The sequence below is a fragment of the Ooceraea biroi genome, chromosome 14, assembly GCF_003672135.1.
Source record: "Ooceraea biroi isolate clonal line C1 chromosome 14, Obir_v5.4, whole genome shotgun sequence".
NCBI classification, from domain to species: domain Eukaryota; kingdom Metazoa; phylum Arthropoda; class Insecta; order Hymenoptera; family Formicidae; genus Ooceraea; species Ooceraea biroi.
Window position 1 is genome coordinate 2,832,482 of NC_039519.1, and position 13,798 is coordinate 2,846,279.

At 41.0% G+C, this 13,798-nt stretch overlaps 2 protein-coding genes and 2 non-coding genes across 6 annotated transcripts in view; all 4 read right to left on the bottom strand.

Moving 5' to 3' along the window:
* LOC105286610 (neurotrimin) overlaps window positions 1-2,184 on the bottom strand; it is a 153,447-nt gene extending 151,263 nt beyond the window's left edge. Inside the window, exon 1 of the mRNA XM_026975049.1 lies at window positions 1,980-2,184. The gene's annotated coding sequence lies outside the window, so the exon portion shown is untranslated. The remainder of the gene's footprint in view (window positions 1-1,979) is intronic.
* Window positions 2,185-7,029: 4,845 nt separating this feature from the next.
* On the bottom strand, window positions 7,030-7,193 carry LOC113563459. Its single transcript, XR_003407464.1, has one exon. It is a non-coding gene; the product is annotated as a U1 spliceosomal RNA (small nuclear RNA).
* A 949-nt stretch (window positions 7,194-8,142) lies between these two features.
* Window positions 8,143-8,306, bottom strand: LOC113563458. The gene has a single exon (XR_003407463.1). It is a non-coding gene; the product is annotated as a U1 spliceosomal RNA (small nuclear RNA).
* A 551-nt stretch (window positions 8,307-8,857) lies between these two features.
* On the bottom strand, window positions 8,858-10,095 carry LOC105287268. 3 transcript variants are annotated; one of them, XM_011352788.3, is made up of 3 exons: window positions 9,806-10,095; window positions 9,265-9,573; window positions 8,858-9,081 (listed from the first exon to the last, which is right to left on the bottom strand). In XM_011352788.3, exons 1-3 carry the CDS (start codon window positions 9,834-9,836, stop codon window positions 9,050-9,052), a joined length of 372 nt encoding a protein of 123 aa, XP_011351090.1. In that variant the 5' UTR covers window positions 9,837-10,095; the 3' UTR covers window positions 8,858-9,049. The 3 variants fall into 3 exon arrangements, with proteins under 3 accessions (XP_011351090.1, XP_011351091.1, XP_011351089.1); XM_011352789.2 differs by lacking the exon at window positions 9,806-10,095 and adding an exon at window positions 9,682-9,787; XM_011352787.2 differs by lacking the exon at window positions 9,806-10,095 and adding an exon at window positions 9,663-9,786.
* Window positions 10,096-13,798: the final 3,703 nt, after the last annotated feature.

Sequence of the window (13,798 nt, forward strand, 5' to 3'; positions counted from 1 at the left end):
ACCGATTTCAGCGGGGGTTTTAGCAATTTCTATGCAAACTCGCGGGCGATAATCGACGGTTCAATTTTGTCGCTATCTTCTGTCAGGCCGTATAGACAATGGCTATCCGTTATCCCGGCAAATTTTTGTCCCGCTACCTATCCGCTATCGTCGCTGCGCTTTGGCATGCGTTCCCTCCCTCCTCCCCCCTCCCCCCGGCACGGCGATCGCTGCGCGGTAAAAATTTATCGTGGAAAATTGAAGTGCCACGGAATAATTGCTCGATCAGAAGCGATCAAGATTCCAGATAGGGAGCCTCACAAACGATCAGACCACGCGATAGAGCCCGCCCAAATTATTGCGTGCCGCTCTGAGCGCCCGGATCGTAGTACGAGGACTCACGAAACTGCAACCGTTCCTGTCGATTACGATATTCCGCCGAACTTTTAATTTCCAGCCTTCAGCCGGCGAGCTATCGATCATCGCGATAATTTAATATTACCCTATACCAAACGCACGCTCGGGGGAAGACACAATAGTAACGGATTCTTATCGCGCGTAAATTTAGAAAGAAAAAACGGGGATCGCCTGCTCTCCGTTTAAATATGTAACGTTTATTTTTGTTTAATTATGTAACGTTTCTTCTTGGTATTTTAGGTTATTTAAATAAATGTTACTTATATTCGTTGCTTTCCATACAGCACAAAATATTCGGAGAATATTCTAACAACATGATTTCCATATATTCTAAGAATATTCGAAAAGAATATTCATAAATAGTTCCACGAATGTTCTAAATATTATTAGTATGTTATTTGGTAAGTACTCAGAATATTCTAATGATATTTCAATGAATATTCTTATAATATTGTATTTTTTATAATATTTCCCACAATATTCCTAGAATATCCTATACACTCTAAAAATGGCTTCATCGTAATTAAGTGTTTGAATTATACACATTTAAGCAGAAATAATGTTTGACTTATCAAACGCAAGTGGAAAAGCGTTTGAGTTTCAAACACTTTTGTATCAAACATTGTTATATATATATATATATATATATATATATTAAAATTGTTTTGCTAAAATCAAACATGAGTCAAATTAAACAGATATATACGTTTGATTTTTAAACGGGAACAAAATAAAACACAATTTGTGTTTGATTATTAGAAAGTCAAACAGATTTATATTTCAAACACTTTCTAATTACACACTTATGAAACAAACACTTACAAACTTAAGCACTGAATTCTTACAAAATTTCAACAAACTAGATGGCGCTCGCGGCGCAGTTTCTCGCGAGCAAGAGTTACCTAACAAGGTATTTATTAAATCGCGATACACTGGGAGTATCTGATAATCTGATGGTCGGACTAAGATGCAGTAATCTCTCGCTCTAGGAACCAGTTCATCCACTACGCGCCAACAAATTCGTTAGACTTCAAACATATAAACATTTGATTTGCAGGAAATTTCAATTAAGTATAAAATCAAACACCTTACGCGTGTAATATAATTAAACACCAACCACAAACCCAACACTTATAAATGTTTGAAATGTCAAACATCAATAAACATCTTGAAAACGGCGACAACGAAAGTGTTTGAAATTTCAAACCCTTATTATTTAGAGTGTAGAATATCCTATAGAAACAGTCCATAAACATACGCAAAATGTTCATAGAATATGCTACAGAATATTTATAGAACATTCAGAGAATGTGAGTTTTTGTCTACTTCAAATGTTCCATGGAAGGTTCACAGAAACTCTGAAGCATTATATGAGAATATTCTAAACGTTCTCCGATATTATTCCATGAATGATCATAGAACGATCTTGTGCTGTATGGGTTATATCGGAAAATTTGGAGGGGCGCGGCAGTCACGGAGTATTCTTTCACTCTTTCATACTCGGCTAACCTCACACTGCCGGGGGGAGAATGTGGGAGCAGTAACGGTAATCTGTAAAAAAGATGGCATATATGAACACTCACCGGGATGTAGACGGGCAGCCTTGTCTCGATTAATCCATTATCGCGAACCTCCGATGCTCCTCGACGCTCCTCGACGCTTCGAACACTGAATGGCACTTAAAACACTTATCGATTGAGCGACAGTTGCGAAATATACGCGCGACACGCGTACCAAAAAACGAATCAACTCCAACGGTCGGGCGGAAGGAGCGAACCGACTGCAAACATGCAGCAAAATACACGCTAATCGCGCTGCGCGGTCTGATTAATACATTAACACGATAGCCCGCTGGTAGATTCGGCATTTCCGAGAGTCGTTCGTACGCGAATTCACTCGAAACGGACAAAAAGAACGCGAAAGCACGGACTGGTCGAGTTCCGACTGCGCACTTCGGCGACCTGCTACGTGAAGTAAGCCGCGCTTTCAAATTCGATCACATGACTCGCTCGGTGCCGCACGGAACGCGCGATAATTTGATTTGACGACGCGGAGACTTATTAATGGAGAATATCAATATTGTTCACTTGACACTCGCGTTTTCTGAGCCGGTGCGTGGAAAATACAAACGTGTAACGTAATGGGACGAGGTTAATGATTGTAATCATAAAATACACGGTATGAATATGTAAGTGCAGAACATTGTGCGTCTAACACTGTTATTTGCAACTTCTCGATAGTGATAAGTCGAGGAAGTGTAAATATAATAAGAAGTCGAGAGAAATGTTTGTCATGTAAATGATTTGCAAATTGAAAGTATGACAGCATCCAAGTTTTCTATTCTTATTCCTTTATATATAATAACTTATCCGGTCATTGGAAAAAGATATCAATATCACCTATCAGTCCATCTGTTTCTTAATAAATACAAGTTTTCATCGCTTATCAATTTTATCATGTCAGCCGATTTATTGTTACGAGCTTTTAAATTTTTAAGGTTTCGCTGATTTTTGACATGATTTTAATGACGTCAATTTGTAGTCACGGTAAGAATAAAAATATTGCACTATAAAGCTTAAATGGCAAATATAACCGAGTCTTTTATAAACTATCGTCATGAAAATTATGTTACATTTTCGTTCTTTTCTGTCCATTCTTTTTTTTCTCCGATTTATTCAGCGATATCACTTTTTATGGAAAGAAAAAATTCTTTTTTTTTATCGCACGCTACCCTTCTTTATAGTTTCGCTCGGCGGCGTGAGCGATGACGTTCATCGAAATCTACAAATCGGCTTTCGCTCGAATATTTCACGGTAATGCCCCCGAGAACGTGCGAGCAGACGCCCAGTGACCATGTCGCCGACGACAAACGCCGTAGCGCAACGTCGTTCTGACGCACGCGATCCCGAAGTTTCCATTATGATACTTCCACGCGGCTCGTACGAGCTCGTCGGGACAGGCAATTCTCGTGCCTGCAAGCTGCTACGTCGATCAGTCGCCTTTACGAGCGCGGGTTACTCGGTTCATGGAAAAGAAACATTAGCGTCGCGCGCGCTCTGCGAGCTCGCCTTATGAGCGATTGGTAATCTGACGATTTTCTGACTACAGATCATAGCTCGTCTTTATTGCTTCTGATTGCATAATGACATAATGAAAACGGAAGTCTGTTACGTTACGACGTCCCACGTGAGATGGAAATTCCGGATCGATCGTCGACGCAGCATTTGATCCACTTTGTAATGCGATGTGACTTATGCAAGCCAATATCTCGTTGCGGCAACATTACGTTTCAGCAAGGAGATGTCAATTTACTTCGATACGCGAATATCAACACTTCTCACCGTTCTTGTTTAATTTCATCCTTCACTGGAAGATTGTCATTGAAAATATTAACAATCTATCTTGTCGCGCCGATTTTTGAAGATCTGCGATTCTCGTCGGTTACAAGAATACCTTGCGATCGAAGAAAAAAGATTGGCGGAACCGCGGCCGCTTTCAGTCGCGGACTTAAAGACGCAGTCCGCTCCGGAAGCGAAAAACCGGGAATCAGTGCCGGGAGTCCCGGAGGACGAATTATCGGTATCAACGCGGCGATAGCGCGGGAACAATGGGACGAGAGAGAAAAGGGGGTTGAATAATCATTCGACATCAGTTAGAAACGATTTCGTCGCGGCAGATTCCGCTCGTGGCGGTGTAGTTAGTCGCGGAGCAAGCCAGACAAATGTTCCAGTCGCCCCTTTAAGGGTAGACGTGGAAATGCGACGTGCGAGTACTGTAAGTAAGAATAAGTGAAGCCAACCAAGTCGAGCGCTGGCCGCGTTCTCTCGAATCCTTGCAAACAATACGACGACGAACGAGGAGCGAGGCGTTGCGTTGGCGTGTGTAAAATTCGCTGCCACCCCTAGCTGCGCAGAACGCGTTACAGCCCTCTCTCTCTTCGCGTTTCAAAGCGACTGTCATCTTTTATTAAATGCAATGGTAGATATAGATGATGAGGTCGCGCGATTAGCGAATTGTGCACGATCCAACGCGAGAACGCGGAACGTGAGTGTCAAGAGGAATGTAATTATCAAGAGTATACGACGCGAATTCTGAAGATGATTGTGATACGTTACTTGACAGCACAGATAAATGCGGACACACGTTTGGATAGAAGTTGAATATTTCTGGCATCCGTAGCGTTATATGTGATGGCATTTCCCCGACGTCCCGGCGAACATCGCATGACGTTTCTTTCTATATTTGTCAAAGGCGACGAGCGTTCTATGGAAATTTGTAGCTGCTACTCGAAATCAGGTGAAGCAGACATCCGTATGATTCGGGAGTAGGGATTTTATTGGATTCCGTCCTACCTGCTTTTATTGGCTCTCTATGGAACGATCACGACGTCCCCTTTGAGGACCGGCGTAGACATAGTCGTGCATAAATATACATATGAGATGCGAGTACATAAATATATCGTGCCATCTAACTTCCTGTCGATCTTAAACGCTGAGGCGGTTTAAACCCGGTTTACTGGACTGTTTAATTCAGCGATGGAGAAAGGAAGTTTGAGATGCCTTTCACGAGAGAGCAAGCCGAAAGGAACGTAAGTCGCTCTCATATCAGAGATATGTCCGAAGAGAATGCAAATCACGCGAAAAACGCCGTTGCTGTAAGAAACGAGAAAACTTTGAGTGTCCAAAATGAAATTATGCGATAATATAAAAATATGTCACGTTCTTCTCAGATTATAAAATCTTGAACGAGACAAGAGCATTTATATTTCTATCATGATTGTCCTCTTCTTGGCTACAGTTCAAATGTTATATTTTCCTCTTAACACAAATTTGCAATTATATAAATATTGCACAGTATGTTATAAGCAAAATTATTTCGTTTCGACAACGCAATGAGGCGTGGGAACGCGTATAATTTTCACGCGGGGAATGTGTTAATTTCTATGCCGATAAAACAAGCGATAAAACAAGTGGTCCAAGCGTTTTTGAAAAACGAAAGTGCCTGCCGATCGATCGCGCCTAACGACCAGCAAAACTACGAAAGACCGCGTAAGCCGGCTCCTCGATAACACGTGGCGAAATGCGATGCTATTAAACTTTCGCGAAATGTCCAGAACTCACTCGAAACCGGCTGTCTAAGAAGAACACGAAAGGGAACTGGGCGGAAGTCGCCGACGGTCGTTTGCGAGGAAATGATGTTATTAGCAGGATAAAACATTCCCCCCTAAAGTTTATTTGTATAAAGTTATAATTGCACTCGGAGGCGCAGTTTGCCAACGTTATTGTAACGAGCACGGCCGAGGACCCCGACGTGGGAAATAATCAGAGGATCGAGCCGGAAGATCGAATCCCACCGGGGAAACTGAACGATCTTTTTCCGCGAGCATCACGCGAGCAACGTTCATTCCGCATTGTGTGCAACATTCTTTGTTTACCCGGGTACTCGTTGCAACACATGGACAGCTTCTCACGTTTGTCTCGTGTGGAACAATGCTCGCTACCTCGAGAGAGGAATTAATTGAAACGTTCGAAAACGTCACCGGACGACGGGCCGCTGTTACAAAGTCGCGGCTCACAGCCGGGCAATAAATACCGTATCCGTGTTTCTTACTCACTCTCGCGGATATTGCATCGGTTTGATAAAGAAAAAACAAAAAAAAAGGGAGGGAAGAGAGGGGAAAAAAGCTCCATATCCCCGATGCAACTGTTTCCGAGGTTGGGAAGGGGGACGCGTCTCTGGTCGCGAATCGAGCAGCCATCGATGATAAAGGGGGAAAAACGTGGCTGGCCTGCGGTCGATGGGCAAGATACAAGGCAATATCGATTGAATATTAGGGATCTGCGGGGCATGCGGAACCGGCGCGCACACATTAGCCTCTTTGACTTGCTAAACAGGTTAATTTGAATGTTTAAATTCCGGCTCCGTGCAACTCAATTTGCGAGAGGACTCCGCGTCTGGTTAATTCCTTTCCTTCGTCCCGCGAGCCACCCCGTGTCCTGCCAACAACTGTCCCGCCCCGCGTCAGCCGCTGCCGAAGCCACCCCGAAGCTGGACCCCGTTAACTTCCTCCGCATTTCCAGCGTCCGACATACGAAAACGTCTGACACGGCCGTTCTCTTTCTCACCCTCTCCGCAACCTCTCTCCCTCATGTGGCACTCCATGTCGCTTAATTGGAGAGTATCGTTCGCTCCCCCGTCCGATCTTTTACACATCGCGATTTCCCGATTGCCAGCCGCCGCGCGCCGCCAGACGCCAGGAAAGGAGGTCGCAGCGCAAATGGAGAATGGAGATTCAAATCGCGTTCGCCGCTTAACATAATTCGCGGGGCAGGCACAATGGCGGCGAGGACTAAAGAAATGAAAGTCGTGCTGGAAGTAATGAAACCGCAGTATGCAAATTTAAAGCGGAAATTTATAGCTATCGAAGTGGCACTTCATCGAAATACGGTTCAATTGCTTATTTCTTCGCGAGCAATTTTCTGTGATACTTTTAATATATCGCATTGACGCGCTTGCCTGTTTTTAAATCATTCTCTATCGGAAATTATTCTGTCGAACAATCTCAAGTGGCACGATGCATTATTCTCGAATCCGTAATGTATCTGTAAAACATTTTCTTTGCGAATATGTTATCCGGGAGAGCGCGTACGCAGTCCCGACTAGCAAAAATTATACGTCCGAGATGTCCACATTAGGGACATTCGCAGAGGTCAGCTCGTATCGAAGTGCAATGGTAAAAGCCTCACTCTGGAGGAACCGCCTTCATGATCACGGTAATCTCTACGCCAGGTAAGTATGAATTCAACCTTGTCTCGAGCTCTTTTATACATTCGACAAAGAGACTTTACCTGCGAGAAACCTTCTCAAGCCTGCGCAACCTAGTATGAAATATTTGAACTAGACTGCCACCACTATAGTTTTCCAAGTAGCTTTCTCTACGGAACGTGTACAAGTAGCAAATCTTTGTAACATAATTTTATTTTTACAATAATTTTGTAATAATTTCATTACAATTTTTATAATAATTTTATTACAACTGTCATAACAACTGTCACAATTTACAAGCTAGTTAAAGGCTGTACTGAATCTGAATATCTTTAATTAATAACTACACACACGCGTAAGTGTTATACATGTATGTAAAAAAATATAGAAAAATATATTAGTGTTATATAATTGTATTGTTTTAGATACTAGTATCTCAAAGTATAAAATTGTATGAGAAATTGATATAATAGAGAAAAGACTGTATTAAATTTCTTTAGTTTATTGTACTTCAGATGTATTTTAAATCTGCAGTTTTACTTATGTAAATTAATATCTTTATTTTTCAATGGTAAAAAACACAGTTGTAAACCAAAGCTGGATGTCAGTGCTTGTTTATTAAATTAATATCTTTATTTTTCTCTATATTTTTATTCTCTATGTATTTTTTTCTCTACATATACGTATATAGAAATAAAATATTTTTGTTAAATACAAAGTGTATTTCTTCATATGTTTATATTAACTATTTAACTATTTAATTTTGGATGACTTGCAATCTGTAAGAGAGAGCAAAAATTTATTTAAAAGTTTCTATTCCAGAATATAGGAACAGAAAATATCCGAGGAATCTCATAATATGTCGCTTCACGAATATCATAAATCCATTTTCTGACCTAAATTAAAAATTGCTGGGAAAATACATTTTTTACATATTTCTCACAATTGTATTATAAAATATTATTTTTAGGATTATATTATCCGGGAGAGCGCGTACGCAGTCCCGACTAGCAAAAATTATACGTCCGAGATGTCCACATTAGGGACATTCGCAGAGGTCAGCCCCAACCGTAGTGCAATGGAAAGAGCCTCTCCCTGGAGGAACCGCCTTCATGATCACGGTATCCTCTACGCCAGGTAAGTATGAGTTCAGCCCTGTGTTCGGTCTATTTCTATCCTCGATATGGAACTTTTGCTTACGAGAAACGTTGCCACGCTTGCGCGATCTAGTTTGAAACACTTGAATTAAACTGTCCCCACCAAGATAGTTCTCTTGATGGAAATGTGCAAACTGGCAGAACAACAAAGTGTAACGAACAGGTTTCGAGCAAGCATGCGAGCAGCTGCATGGGATACATGTACATCATACCTGATCCTGAAAAATACATGCATATGCAATGAGATGCAATAATATGTATTTCTGAAAACGTTATCAAGAGTGTTTCATGTTTAAATCAAGATATGTTCTCATAAAATGTATATATTTTTTAATTAATTTTATATTATGATATTTTTTGATAATTGCTATAATTTAGATTAAATGAAAATGATAAGGCACTTATTTATATTTATATATGTATATTGTAAGGATTTTGCGTTGGTACAGTAATAATTATTTTATACATATAATACAATTTTAAAGGGTAGTATTTTGTAACGGAAATATACGTGATAGTGCAATTTACAATAGATAAGGCTGTCTTAATCGAAATTGTTTATTTTATTGTACATGCTTTGAACATACCTTATATCTACTTTAATTATTTAAAGTGAGTATAATGTATAGCATTTAAAATTAATGGAACATTGTTCTATTGCAGTTTCTGTAATAATCGCGCTATCACCATTATATATATTATATTTCTCACCCGGAAACAAATAATAATCCTCAGCACTTCCCATTTCGTAGTTTGTAATAATCTGCATCAAAATTACAGCGATTAATAACTGACAAATTTCTCATTTTATATATCAAATTGCAAGAAACATATTACGTACAATACAATAAGTATATCACATTTATTAAATTAAAACTAGAATATTATGTATGTAAGCAAAGAATATTATTATACAAATATCGATTCTACTATTTCAAATACTTACTTGGTCTATATGCAACTACAACGTATTTCTTCACGTCATTCTCCTGAACTGTCACCAATCGATACCTCGTACAACGATTGTAACACAACATGTGACAGACACTCGGAAATGTGCGATCGTTAAAAGCACGATTCCTAGCGCAAATTGTCCGATCGCCATCGTCATCGCTGTCTTCCTTGTACATCGCCTGCCACGCGTGAGTAGTCGTCTCCTCGCCCAAACCTATTACTTCTTCATCGTCGCAGTGCCAGCAATTACATCCAATTGTAGTTTCAATTGTTGCCGCGAGGCTCAATCCAGATATGGACACTATGCACATGCAGCAATCATAAAGATATAATATAATATCAAAATGTGCACGAGTTGCTTTTTACAGCTTTTTACAAAAATTGCATTACTACTGCTATTCTGCTCTACCGAATTCACTATGTGCATGCAACATCCGCGTGAAAGTAGTTCTTGCAAAAAGTGATTGAGGCAAAAAGATTGGACAAGACACTTGTTTGTAATTTTGCTCGCAAGTGCACTTCTGCCTACGTACATAAGACAATTGCGACGTGCAGTAGTCGCATGTTTAGACTGTAGTGTAAATAATTAAGGAATCCGCCGTAAAGCGTGGATTGTCTGTCAAGCTGCGAAGTGCCGTCGAAACTGAGACTCGCTAAATAGACGCGATAAATGTGACATCGCGCAGTGCTGTCACAGGAACTCCAGTTTTATGAAATCACGTTTCGTATTACTGATATAATTGTACACATAGTGTGACGGAAAGACAGCATTCACCTCTCCATAGTATAAAAAAAGACTGGTACTTATTACATAGCGGATCAAGTCGCGACATGATTAACAACGTAATGAACATAAACACTTGTCTTGGCAAATGCGAGTTTTTTCCAGCCTTCAACTTTAACGATTAACTGGGGAACCATAAACAGTCGACACGTAACTGCCGATGTATCAAGAACATCGGCACACTGACCCTTGATCTTCTGAGAACATAATTAATACGCAGTACATCAGCATCGTTACATGTGTCGTGAAGATAACGAGTAATATCGATCACGCATTCGTGTGTTCGGCGTGGAGGCGTGAATGCGAAGATATATAATTAAAAAAGCATTGAATATTTGATAGTTGTAATCATATGGACGTACTCTCTTTCTTTCTCTTTCTCTCACATTAAGCACATTTTGCAATACGGCGCAATCTTGTTGCGATAACAATTTTTATAGAATTAAAGGAGTTACATTACACGGATACGTTACATCGAAGAGCATGCAAAGCGAGTTTGTATAATGAAACGTTCCATTGTTATTCGCGAGAGCTCCCGCGAATTTTCTCAAACGCATGTTTTATTTGTTTTTCGTTCTTTTTTTTTTGTTTTTTATATAAACGGTCTCTCTCAAAGGTGACGGCTGTCGCCGCTGCTTCCACAGTGCTTTTACGTTATCGCTTTTATGTTAATTACCCGCGGGAGACAATGCGAGGAATAATACGCGCGCGAGTCGAATGAGATATGCACGTGTAGTACATAAAGTTCTAAGCTTTCCCAGTCTAGTATTTGGAAAAAGAAAAAATAACGAATATTTATAAAGCGCACATTTTGTGGTTTTTGCAAGATAAGAAAGAAATTATATAGCTGTATTTAATCGTCCACTAACGGACGACGATGCTATGTCAGGTAGATGCTGTTGTTCGAAAATATCAGCACAAAAATAACGCATCATTGGCGCAACAGATTTATCTTGCAATCTCTTGCAGAGTTAAAACGATATTTTCGGTTATTCGAAGTCGTCTCGCAAATAGATCTAACCCAATTAATTTAGAGAGAGTACCACGAAAGAGCTGCGACCGGGAACGCGCGTTTACAATGGCAGATCTATATGTATGTGTATAATCTTTTAAGTACAAGTGTATACCACCGGATAGCGCTTGCCGACACCTTAAATCTTGAAAGTTTATTGCCGTGACAATAACCGCTAGCTAACAATTATATAATGTCCTGACTTATGGACTAATTTGCATTTTAATCCGGGCGCCCATTGTTGCTCGCCATTGTCGGCGGAATGCGCGCATCATACGCTCAAGCTGGCAAAAGTTCGAGTGGTTGGAAGCTGGAGAACCGGGTCATCGGTCAATTCGTGAAACAATAAGATGAAAAATAGGACAAATGTTATACAATTGTGTGTTATGTGACCAAAATAAATCGAAAAGTGAAAAACTCATTGCAAGTGGAGGGAATTGATTGGCGAAGAATACCTCTCATCCTTCATCTGTTCGTTACCACCCACAGAGGGAGGTCAATATATTAGATGAACAGTCAGCAACGCTCTCATTCTCGATCGCACTCCCGATTCTTCGGAACATAAAGACCCAAACGAATGAAGAGCGAAGTACTCGCTCACGATGAATACTGCTGGGAAATATTTCAATTTGCTGATGACATAGAGTTCGTCTTTTTCTTGCGCGCAACCTCTTTCACTCTGTCTCTCCCTCTTCCTTCCTCTCTCTCTCATGCCTTTTGACTCTATTAAAGAAACGTCCTGACCAGAACCATTCGCGAATCTGCCTGTTGATGCGGGCGGGCTGTTCGCTCGCTAATTGATAATCATTCACACCGACACACCTCAACCTCAATCTAATACGACGACTGATACTTCCTGTCGAAAGATCGATTCGTCAGTTAGCGGTCATTATATTTCTTCAAAAGAGCAGACAAATGTATTTGACGCAATGATTGTACCAAACTAACAAGTGCATATTAATTATCACATTGAAAGCAATGATAATATTCCTCTCGTGTAAAAAATGTATCAGTCACAATGTAACCAGGAATGTAGAAATAATCGCAATTGTCAGGTTGCTTTAAGGCGCGATGTTTGCGATTTTTGAGATTGCAGAGGTAGCGGGCGACGTGGGAACGGTGCAAGGGGTTGGTTAAGAGCACGGGAAAATTGTCAATCAGTGCAACCCACCTGGACTTGATTACAGCCTCGGCGTATATTGCGCTTACAGTCGGCCTGGAGCTTCAGGAATCACCTGACCGAATTTTTATGCCGTAATTGCGCGAGAACTGACCATGCAACGTATATCGATTATAAATACCCGTCGTTTTGTCCTTCCGAATGAAATGCGCGAAAAGTCTTTTATTGTTTTATCGTTGCGCTGTGTGTTCGATCGCGTTTCCATCTCCTATCAGGAAAAAAAATATGGAGCGCAGAGCAAATTCACAGACATTCAGAATATTTCAAATTCGGTGTACATGACGTCCCGTGATCGCGCCGGTATAAACCGGAGAACGATGATGATTCCATATGTAAAAGTATCTCGGGAACGTGCAGTGAAATATTTCGCACGGGGCTTTGTTTTTGCAGAGAATAAATTTTGGAAATTGGAAAAATATTAATATAATATTTTTTTTACTTAATGCCCTTTTTCCCTGTTTTTCTTCTTGCTTATTCGACTTCGATCAGCGCGACTTATTAAATTGAGCGTCGAAAAATAAAAAATCGCATTCCCATTGTGAGATAATATCGTGCGCATGTGCGTATGGTTTGCGTGTGCACACGTACGGCAAACATTCACCACTACAGGTGCCAAAAGTGATGCTCCAGCTGTTATTTTTGTCATCCAATCCACGATGTCGGTTAGATTCTCCCTTCATTTTGTTGCATTCACGTTCTCATCTGCCTGGTGCTTGTCCAGCACGGCGCCAAAGCAGTTGAACCGAGTCGGGGTTCAATCAAAACCAATATGTCGCGCTCTCATGCGGATACACAAGCGCGATTTCAGTAAAAAGCGCGTTTGTACGCGTTTAAACGTGCATAAAGCATTTGACATTTCCCTGTAAAATGTATCATATTCTGAAGGCTGGATGACACGGAGGTATTCGCACGAGATCTGGCACATTCTCACGCGGAGAAATGCGCGCGATTACGGCAAACTTTTACAGCGTCAGATTCACGTTGCACATTTACAGTGAACGACTGCATCTTACATTTGTATCTTACGCATTGATACGTACACGTTGCGTGTGTCTGTATGCATTTCATTAATAATACCAGACCACGAGAACTATGGGACGCGGAACGGCGTTAAAAGATGGTGTGACGTTTCGCGATAGCGACACGATGGTAGTTCGTGTGTCAGTTTCCTCGCGCTTTGCAGCGCGCGACATTTTCACGATGGAAATTGTATAGTTAAACTACATTATGAGCGCAACATACGACCAGCCATGCGTCACACGTCGATGAAGATAAGAGCTATAAGTTTTCGCGGCGTTGCACACTGGGGCGCGCACGTCCGAACAAATTTCCGCCGAATTGGAGGCTGCAAGAATCGATTGTGATAAATTTCGTTTCTGGCAAAACGCGAGAGTTGCCGCGAGGGCTGATAGCCCGATCGAGAGGCGCACGATTGACAGTTTTCGCATGCTCGTGTCAGGAGAGCAGGCGTTTACGGGATTATTATTAATTGCAACACCTCCGACGAGGGTTGCACGCCGTTCGTATGGTCGCGATCAAATCGAGACATG

Excerpts from the sequence above, each read along its gene's own strand:
- LOC105287268 (XM_011352787.2), bottom strand. The coding sequence starts at position 9,699 with ATGCACATAGTGAATTCGGTAGAGCAGAATAGCAGTA. Across the intron at positions 9,574-9,662 it reads GGTAGAGCAGAATAGCAGTA|TGTCCATATCTGGATTGAGC; the intron begins GTAATGCAATTT and ends GCATGTGCATAG. Across the intron at positions 9,082-9,264 it reads TGTAGTTGCATATAGACCAA|ATTATTACAAACTACGAAAT; the intron begins GTAAGTATTTGA and ends ATTTTGATGCAG.